This window comes from Balaenoptera ricei, chromosome 16, assembly GCF_028023285.1.
Source record: "Balaenoptera ricei isolate mBalRic1 chromosome 16, mBalRic1.hap2, whole genome shotgun sequence".
Taxonomy (NCBI): domain Eukaryota; kingdom Metazoa; phylum Chordata; class Mammalia; order Artiodactyla; family Balaenopteridae; genus Balaenoptera; species Balaenoptera ricei.
The window spans coordinates 8,873,201-8,883,892 of record NC_082654.1 but is presented as its reverse complement, the minus strand read 5'-3'; the positions used below and the strand labels follow the sequence as shown (position 1 = coordinate 8,883,892).

The 10,692-nt window shown below is 40.5% G+C and overlaps 1 protein-coding gene across 1 annotated transcript; it reads right to left on the bottom strand.

The window, feature by feature from the left end:
• Positions 1-568: 568 nt before the first annotated feature.
• On the bottom strand, positions 569-1,066 carry LOC132351037 (60S ribosomal export protein NMD3-like; the record flags this gene model as incomplete). The annotated part of the gene is made up of 1 exon (XM_059900734.1): positions 569-1,066. A coding segment is annotated over one exon (498 nt), but the record flags the coding sequence as incomplete, so codon positions are not given.
• Between the last annotated feature and the right edge of the window lie 9,626 nt (positions 1,067-10,692).

The window sequence follows — 10,692 nt, the reverse complement described above, 5'->3', positions numbered from 1 at the left end:
ACAGCTTTTGAAGATGTAAATATTACAAATAAAAAAGATAACTTTCCTAGTGAATGTCCAATGATAAACTGAACCCCAAGTTTTCTATCCCAAGGACATAAAAATGATCTAAATTGGACTAAGTGCATGGCAAGTTCATGTTAAAAATGATTCTTCATATGCTCTTCTACTAAAGCAATCAATATAAAAAGAATCTAAAAGCTTGTTTTCTGCTTGAAGATTTAGGTAACCTCCAAGGAAATCACAACTTGTGAGCTTTTAAACCCAGAGCTATAGTATGTGAAAATACTCGTGCCTCATAAAAAAGCAAGCCGATAAAATTCCATACGTAAAATGGCCTAAATATCAGTAATAATTACGTTCTGCATAATTTTTTTTATCGAAAACTTCCAAACCGTCAATCTTTTTCAGTGCTTCGAGTGAGCAATCAAAATAGTCATATTTATTCAGGTTTAAAACTAAATTTCTCTGCTCTCAGTATGAAGGCATAGACAGAATAGACAGTAAAAATTATTTTGTCCAACATTCTGGGACTATGGATGTGGAAACCATCTACAACATGATCTCATTAGGTCATCATTGATTCACCTTCTTCACCAGTAGCATCTTGGGAAATGTGAAGGTCTTCAAGCATCTCAGCCAGACTAATTCGAGGTGCTCGTTCCTCATCTGTGTCACTTTCCACAGGAATGGTTGAATCTCTATAAATATTCACATTTTTTCTAATTGCATCATTTTCTTCAAGATCTTCAAGGAAACCTTGGTATTGCCTTTCATCATCTGTATCCATGTTTTCTCTATCTCTTGCAAGCTCTTTCCATTTCCAGTTTCTAAGACACTGACGTTTGGTACGGTCATAGCTCTTCTTGATTAACACCACATCGAGGACTCTATCTGATTTCATTTTGTTGACATGTTCATCATTTAAGTTACAGTTGGCCAGATCAAACCCCAACACCAGGTCTCCAGGATTTAGAAGATGTCCCAAATGAGTGCGACAAAAATACTGTTTATCCATATTCATTTCAGATGTTTTCTGTACCCAGACTTCCCTGAGGGTATGCTTTTTTTTTTTTTAAAGATTTATTTATTTTATTGATTGATTGATTGATTGCTATGTTGGGTCTTCGTTTCTGTGCTAGGGCTTTCTCTAGTTGCGGCAAGTGGGGGCCACTCTTCATCGCGGTGCGCGGGCCTCTCACTGTCGCGGCCTCTCTTGTTGCGGAGCACAGGCTCCAGACGCGCAGGCTCAGTAGTTGTGGCTCACGGGCCTAGCTGCTCCGCGGCATGTGAGATCCTCCCAGACCAGGGCTCGAACCCATGTCCCCTGCATTAGCAGGCAGATTCTCAACCGCTGCGCCACCAGGGAAGCCCGGGTAAGCTTTTTTGATACCATTCCAGCACCTGTACTGCGTTTTAGATCTCGGACTATGCTGCATTCCATAACAATAAACTCCTCTAGCTGTTTGGGATGGCATAAACTATTGAAAGGGTGACTCCAGAAAGTGTTCCCATCAATATCTGCAACTTGTAGGGTATTTGGATCTGTGAGATGGATGACGCTGGTTACTCGAATACACACACAAATCTGGTTCACGTTTCCCAGGCTTTGTGCCAGTTTTGGAGACAGACAAACAACATTATCCTTGCATATTGGAACAATTTCCACAGAAAAAGTGCTGTTGTAATTGTACGTGTTACTATGGATATTCTGAGAGAGGAGTCTCTGTGAGGCTTTGTATCTAGTGGGAACAGTACACTGAAGAAATTCTACCATCTTCTGAGCATGTTGTTTTGAGGAATAATAGAAATCCAGACCATCATGAATCTCTTTGATACAAAGTGTATTCTGGTGCATGCCATATTTCAAAATCAGCTGTTCCAGATAGTAGAAAGTTTTTTTGTGCAAACTCTTTTGCCTGACTTGAACCACAGCCTTCCAGAAATCCTTAGCTTCCACTCTATGGCAATCTCCACACATCTGGGGCTGAACAACATAATCCACCACAAACACTTGCTGAAGGATAGCACCATTCATCACCTCTTTCTGAATAGTCAGTTTAACTTTAAGTCTCTTAGAATGGGGCTCAGTCCAAACAAAGCTTGCATCTACAGGACGTACCTTACTCAGAGGGGCTTTGATTTTTTTCAAACACAAAGCAAGAAGTTCCCTGGATTCTAAAGCACATTGTACCCAAGTTCCTGGTGGCTGGAAATATCTTTGGCATTGTTTGTAGAAAGACAGAGAGACTTGTTTAGGAATGCCTTGGCTGATATCTACTTTACTTCGCAGACAAGCCACACAAATACTGGCAGGATTTGGACTAATCCGGGCACCACAGTCGCAGCACAAGATGCGTCCAGGTGTGTGCTTCACGGGTTCTGTCGTATACTCCGTTTTTCTGTATATCTTAGCGCCTCTGGGCCAGACCCAGATGTGCTGAAAAACCGCGGCAGGGCCAGTTTCTATCGCCCAGTCCTTATTTTGTAATTTGCACCAGCAAAGCACCATTCCTATTCCACACAGGCTCGTGCGGCCCAAATATAGAAGCTCTTACAGTCTCGTCACTCTGTTTTCTTTCTCACTATTAAGATTTCACCTTCAGGGTTGGGTTTGTTGGACAGACCTGGGCTTCTCAACATCCATTCATACTCTTTTGACTGTTCAATCAGATGAATTCTAACTTCACCACCTCCTAGCTATGTCACCGTGGACAAATGCTGTCCCACATTATGCCTCAGTTTTCTCCTCTGTGAAGTGAAGATAGTAAGACTGAAGCTGTAGAGTTGCCATATGGGTCACCATATGTACAACCCATAAGGGAAAAGTACTTTGGTGTGCCAGAACATGCCTGACCATGATTTGGCCAAGTCCAGCTGGGAGCTCTGGGCGGTTCTGGCAGGCAGGGGTCCATTAGTGACTGATTGGGACATGCTGATTTTAGTGTAAGCACAAACTTCTAATCCATGATTTCAGGGGCCCCTCATGACCCACGGTTAGAGAGGCACCATCAGAGAAAGGACCTGCTCAGTTCTTTGTGAATTATTTCTTGACTTGTGGAAATATTATTTTATCGCAGTTTGTATATAGAACAATTCCTTCCCAGTTCCTTGAGATTTTGGTTTACCTGGGTTTACTTCTGAATACTTTCCCTAACTACCCCTCATTGGATTAATCAAGATTTGGAAGTGATATGGGTTATTTCTATTTGTTTAGTGGCTACCCTTAACATTTTAACATGCATACTTCTATTAACAAATAACAAAGTTTCTCAGTATTTTATCCTTCTTTTAAACTATGAGGTCATTAAAACATTACACATAGCCAGCAGTAACAATAACATTTTGGCAATGTTATTTCATCGAACCCTGTCATTATTACTATTATTACTATTGTTATTATTATTGTGGAATATTTTATAGAAAATCCCAGATGTCATGTCTCACCACTTAGAAATACTTTAGCTGACAAGAAATTTTTCCCCTTAATATAACCACTATGCCATTATCAGCAAACAAAATTAGCAATAATTTCTTAATATGATCACATATCCCTTCCATACTTAAATTTCCTCAGTTGTCCCCAAAATCTTTTTACAGATGGTTTGTTTGAATAAGTGGCCAAATGTGGTTTGCATATCACAGTTATATTTTGAAGAAAACATAAAATGCCCTATGGCCTGGATTTTGCTTGTTGCTTTCACTTGGTGTCCTATAATTTGTTCTTTTATTCCCTGAGGTGTTATAAACTTGTGTTTAAATTCAGTGAGCATTTGAAATTCAGGACTTTTTGTGTAGTAACCCTTCAGAGATGTTTCTGTGTACTGATTGCATCACATCAAGAGGCACAGAAATATCTGGTGTCCCATGGTTTTATTGATACTAAGATTGATCAGGGTTCAGATAGTAGCAGCTAAGTCTCTCGTTATGAAGTTCTCCATAAAACCTTGCACATAATGCTTTTTATTTTTTTTTTAACTTTTTAAAGTTTTTTTATTTTATTTTTTAAATTTTAATTTTAACTTTTGGCTGCATTGGGTCTTCACTGCTGTGCACGGGCTTTCTCTAGTGGCGGCGAGCGAAGGCTGCTCTTCATTGCGGCACGTGTTCTTCTCATTGTGGTGGCTTCTGTTGTTGCAGAGCACGGGCTCTAGGTGAGCGGGCTTCAGTAGTTGCAGCACGCGGGCTCAGTAGTTGCAGCACATGGGACCAGTAGTTGTGGCTCATCGGCTTAGTTGCTCCACGGCATGTGGGATCTTCCTGGACCAGGGTTCGAACCCCTGTCCCCTGCATTGGCAGGCGGATTCTTAACCACTGTGCAATCAGAGAAGTCCTCGTAATGCTTTTTTAAAAAATTGTAAAATATATATAACATAAAACCTGTCATTTTAACTATTTTAAAGTGCATCGTTCTCCGGCATTAAGCAGATCTGCAATGTTATATAACGATTGCCACTATCCATTTCCAGAACTTTTTCATCATCTGAAACTGAAACTCTTTACTCATTAAACAATAACTCCCCATTTCTCCTCCCCTCCGGCTCCTGGCAACTACCGTTCTCCTTTCTGTCTCTATGAATTTCCCTCTTCTAGGTACCTCATACAAGTGGAATCATACAGTATTTGTCCTTTTGTGGCTGGCTTATTTCCCTTACCATAAGGTCCCCAAGGTTCATCTGTGTTGTAGCGTGTGTCAGAATTTCATTCCTTTATATGGCTGAATACTATTCCATTGTATAGATGGCCACGTTTTGTCTATCCGTTCACCTGTTTATGGACACTTGGGTTGATTTTGGCTATTGTGAATACTGCTGCTGTGAACATGGGTGCACTCACTTAATGCTTTTATTATTCACTGATGATATTTGTCTAGATCCATCACAGGCATACCTCATTTTCTTGTGCTTGGCTTTATTACGCTTTGCAGATATTGCATATTTACAAACTGAAGTTTTTGGCAACCCTGCATTGAGCAAGTCTACTGGCACCATTTTTCAAACAGCATTTGCTCACTTTGAATCTCTGTGTCACATTTTGGTAATTTTCACGATATTTGCAACTTTTTCATTATTATATTTGTTATGGTGATCTGTGATCTTTGATGTTACTATTGTAATTTTTGGTTGTTTTGTAATTTAATTAAAGTATGTACCTTGTTTTTTAGATATAATACTGTTGCACACTTAATAGACAACAGTAAACATAACTTTTACATGTACTGGGAAACCAAAAAATTCATGTGCCTTACTTTATTGGAATATTTGCTTTATTGTGGTGGTCTGGAACTAAACCTGCAATATCTCTGAGGTGTGCCTGTATTTCATTTTAGGTCACACAATGGTGATTTTCTAATATTTTCTTTTTATATACCAATTTTCAGAATAATGGTTTGATGTACCAGTATCCCACAAAGGTGACCAATGAGGTTTTTGGTTTTTTTTAGCCAGTCTTTTTTTTTTTTTTTTTTTTTATAGCTCCTTGAGTTAGTTCTTATGTTCTTTGACACAGCTTCAGTAGTCTTTTGTCACTTCTTTTATTTCTGGCACAACAAAGTGTCCCAGACTCATCTTGTATATTTCCTACCTGAAGGGAAAAATCTCCTTTTCTCTGTTGTGCTCACCACTCTGCTCTCAATACTTCACTTCTGGACAGCAAATGTGTGAGTTTTTCCCACATCAAGCAATTCTCCAATTCTCTGTGGACACCATTGGAGTGTCCTACAATTTAATTCAATTTTGACACTATCTACCTGGAGATAGCATCAGATCTCCCAGGGGCTCAATCCCACAAGACCCTCTCTTCTCCCACTTCAGACAGCAATTGCAAGTCCAGGTTGTCACCTGTGCTTCTGATTGACTATAAGTTGGAGGTTCCCATCACCCCTCCTCATGTTCAGTATTTACTAGAATGGTTCATAGAACTCAGGGAAACATTTATGTTTATCTGTTTATTGTAAAGGATGCAATTCAGGCATAGCTGGATGAACGAGTTGCATAGGGCAAGATATGGGGGAAGGGGTGTGGAGATTCCATGTCCTCTTTTTAAAAATATTTATTTATTTATTTATTTAGGCTGCACTGGCTCTTAGTAGCGGCACACGGGATCTTCGTTGCGGCATGCAAACTCTTAGTTGCAGCATGCATGCGGGATCTAGTTCCCTGACCAGGAATCGAACCCGGGCCCCCTGCATTGGGAGCGCAGAGTCTTACCCTGTGGACCACCAGGGAAGTCCTCCATGTCCTCTTTACACAGGCATGCCACCGGCCCCCCCCACCCCACCCCTAGCACCTCCATGTGTTCACCAACCAAGACACTCACCAAACCCTGTACTTTCAGAGATTTTTAATGGAGGCTTCATTTTGTAGGCATGATTGGCCATTGGGTCCAATTCAATGTCCAGAGGTTGGGGTGAAGCTGAAAGTTCCATTGCTCTATCTAGTCACATGGATAGTTCCTCTGGCGACAGGCCACTATCTGGTGGTTATCTAGGGGCTTTCAAAAAATCACCTCATTAACATAAGCTCAGGTGGGTTTGAAAGGGGTTTGTTAAGAATAACAAACGATGCTCCTTCCACCTTTATAATTCTTATCACTTAGGAAATTCTAAGGATTTTAAGAGCTCTGTGCCAGGAATGGGGATGAGACAATATATATTTCTTACTATAAATCACAATATCATGCTACTCATTTCTGAAATCAGCCATTTTTCCAATGAGACTTGGTTCTTTTGGGGTATGGTACTTAGATGCCACAATCTGGGTACTTGGTGTGCTCTCTGCTAGTGGATTGTCATTGTTTCAGGCTTTTTGGTAAAGAGAGCTAAAACGTATGTTTTTTTAAAGAGAAAAATTATAAATTCATACTGATATTTTAAATTCAAAATTAGGATCACAGTCTTCTTACTCCTTTGATTTTATACTTGTATATCTTTTATAATGAAAATCTTGGTTCTGTTAAATTAACATAATTATTTTATTCTAGAATATATATATAGTGGTTTCAAAATAATATCAACATTTATATGATAAGATATTGGACATAGTTTCAGATTTCTTTTTTCTTTCTTTCTTTCTTTTTTTTTTTTTTTTTTTACTGTTTTTGTTCTTAGATTATATCCCATTAAGGATGTATAATCAAACATTGTGCTTTAGTATCAATCAAAGTAAATGTTGTCCCTCTAATGTGTGTACCACCACCATGATATGCACTTAGGCTCATTTGTTTCAGTGTGCTTTCAGTTTTTAGGATTTGTTTCTTCTTTTTTTTTTTTTTAAACTTTTTTTGGGGTTTATTTATTTATTTATGTATTTATGTATTTATGTATTTATTTATTTATGGCTGTGTTGGGTCTTCGTTTCTGTGCGAGGGCTTTCTCTAGTTGCGGCAAGTGGGGGCCACTGTTCATCGCGGTGCGCAGGCCTCGCACTGTCGTGGCCTCTCTTGTTGTGGAGCACAGGCTCCAGACGTGCAGGCTCAGTAAATTGTGGCTCACGGGCCTAGTTGCTCCGCGGCATGTGGGATCCTCCCAGACCAGGGCTCGAACCCCTGCATTGACAGGCAGATTCTCAACCACTGCGCCACCAGGGAAGCCCCTTGTTTCTTCTTTTCTGAACAAAGAAGAAATTAAAAGGTTCTAAAGTAAAAAAAAAAAAACAACTGTATGTAATATATGTTACATAATATATATTATATTTTAATTACATATAATAGATATATCCACAGAAGTATTGCTTCCATCCTTTCCTATTCTGTTTCTTCCTTCCTAATGAAATGTAACCGTTTTCATTAGTTTTTGGCTTGTGCTTCAACTGTTTCCTTTTGAAATTATGCCACCACCACACCCACCACACACACACACTTTCTCTTTTCTTAGACAAAAGACGCATACCTTTTAGTGTGCTTGGTACTGCGTTGTGCTGCTACCCTAAGTGTTGGGCATTTGGGTTATTTGCATCATTTAGCTGTTATGATCAATGCTGAAATCAATAGCCTTGTGATTACATTGCGTTGCATTTTTGCCCGTGTATCTTTGGGATAGGTTGTTAGAAATGGATTGCTGGGTTAAAGGGCAAATGCAGAGTAAAGTTGTTAGGCAGTGCCAAATTCCCCTCTGTCGAGCTTTATCACTGTGCGCCCCTGTAATCCTGCAACGTATGAGCCCGCCTGTTTCTCCACAGCACCAGCATTATCAAGAGAGTACATTGTAACACTGCTTTATAGGAATGGTTACAACATTAATTTTTATCTTGAGATTCCTGTACCACATGGAACGTACAAATTTGGACTCCTCACCTCTGTACGTTGGGGTTTTTATTTCTTGGAGGATGGGGGAGACTTTCCCCCCACCTAGAGCCTCATCAGATTGCGGTATTTCTCTGATACTTCCTAGGGTGGGAATTTTCTAGTCACATTTTGTTGGAGGGGCAACCTTTGGAGGTCCCTCTATTATGCTATGCTGTGTCTCAGTTTGGGACACAGACAAGGCCCAGACCCCTGTCCTCATTTGGGTGTTCTGCCCTCAGCCCTGAGCTGTGGAGCCTGTATCTGGATCTATTACTTACTTGGGCACCAAGTTTTCATCTTCTGTGTTTATCACTGTGGTTTTGAAGGCCCTGTTTAATTCTGGTACCTGGAGGTTTCTCTTCCTTTCTTTACAGCCTATCTGTATATGGTATTTTCTGCTTACATTTTATGTACACATTTCTATGTCTAATGGGTGGGAGGGGGTTCTTCAGAATCTCAGGTCTCCATGTTGCTGGAGGAAACTCAGTGCAGATTTTTATAAAAGTTATGCCAAAGCAGGGAAGTAAAATGGAAATTGGGAGTGAAGGGATTATTTGCTATGCAGAAGTATCCTTTAAGAGTGGACTTCTCCTAGTGTGTTGAAACTAAAATTTTTTCTGTAACCAAATTGAGTTTGTAAATATTATCTAAAATGGGGTATACCTGTTATGCAAAGATGCTGTCTCTCTCCCAGATGTGAAGACACTGGGCCATGGGCTACACATTTTTGCAGTGTAGGCCTGATCAGAGAGAAAAAAAAAAAAAATCACTAAATTATCTTTTTGGCCTCATTCCGAAGTTCAAACTCCAAACACACCACAAAACATACTATACCAGATAGGCCTCTGGGAGCCAAGGACAAGAAGGGCAATACAAGATTATTTCAGTCTAAGGAAAGAGATTGAGCTGAGCTGTGTGTGTAAAAGAGACAATTGCAGGCACCAGGAATGGAGTCAAGAGGCCTAGGCTTTGCTTCATTGTGAACTTGGGTCATTTGTACCCAACCGTCTAGCTGCCCATTCATTTGTCTACCCATCCGTCTATTCAGCTATTTATCTACCCATTCAAATACCAGTCTATCCTTCCATCAATTCATCTGCCATCCATCCATCCATCTGCTGTTCACCTGTTCATCCATCCATCCATCCATCCATCCATCTGCTGTTCACCTGTTCATCCATCCATCCATCCATCCATCCATCATTACCAAACACCCACAGTTACTGGGGACTAGAACCCAAATATGAGAAAGACACTGTCTCTCCCTCCATGGGACTCGGTGTGTTAGGGGTAGAATGTCATACCAATAATTACTGTGTAATTAGATAATGACTTCAGAGGAGCCCTGTCGCCTCTGTGCTGAGAGTGAGAGCACTTTAGTTTGTCTAGAGTCAGGAAAGTCTTCCCGGACGAAGCCTTTGAGTCAGGTTCAAACTCAGGTTTGAGTTCAGACCTGAGCAGGAAGTTGCCTATTACCTTTGGCCTCAAGTTCCACCTCACCTGTGCAAGGGTGGCATGGGGCCAAATGACGTCCACCTAAAGATCTGTGCTTTCATGAGTGGCAGGTGCAGATTTTGTATTGGGCACCAACAAGAGGCATGGAGGGCTAGTGGGGAAGCAGAGCCAGTTCAAGACTTGGCTGGGATTGGGGCATCGCATCTTTGAGGGGCCCCCAGACTTTGTCCAAGAACTGCTTATTGCCCATGGGTAGCTGGAGGAAAAGCTCACTGTCCCCAGTTACTTGTTTCCTGGGACAAGGCTAGAAGTGGGCTTTCCAGACTTGTTCTGGGCCCTGGGCCCATTGTCTGTAGTGTGACAGGAACCCCATGAATTTTAATAGCCTCCATTCAGAGTGATTAAAACCTTAATGAAATTTAATTATCTTGATGTTAAGCATTTTGGGTTAAGTTATTGCATTCTGACCACTCATTGTTCGCTGCAAGCTCAGGGCAGCATACCTACCTCTGCCTTAATGGAAAGGAAAGTTGAGTATATTTAAACGAAATTTCCCCCAAAATAATTGCCTTCAATGAAACACCAAGTAGGCATCAGGATTGAATTTATAAATCGGGCGGCTGCAGATGAGAGCTACTATGTTTGGAATGGTTTTCATTAATCCAGGGTCTCCAGAAGGAGCAATGTGAAAAGTTCAGACTATAAGTGACAGGTGTTTATGGTTCGCAATTGCATTAAACAGGCTCTTAAACGCAGGTTAAAGGCCTCCATGAAATATAGAATATACCTTAAAATGTGGCCTAAATTTTTGCCATTTTGGACTTTGCATTACTTACCTACAGAATTAGCAGGGCTTTCGGTTAATCAACTGTCAGCGTAAATTGTGGCTAAGCAAAATGCTTATAAATACCGGTAAGCACAGTTTGCTTGGCCTGTTGCGTTTTTTTGTGTGTG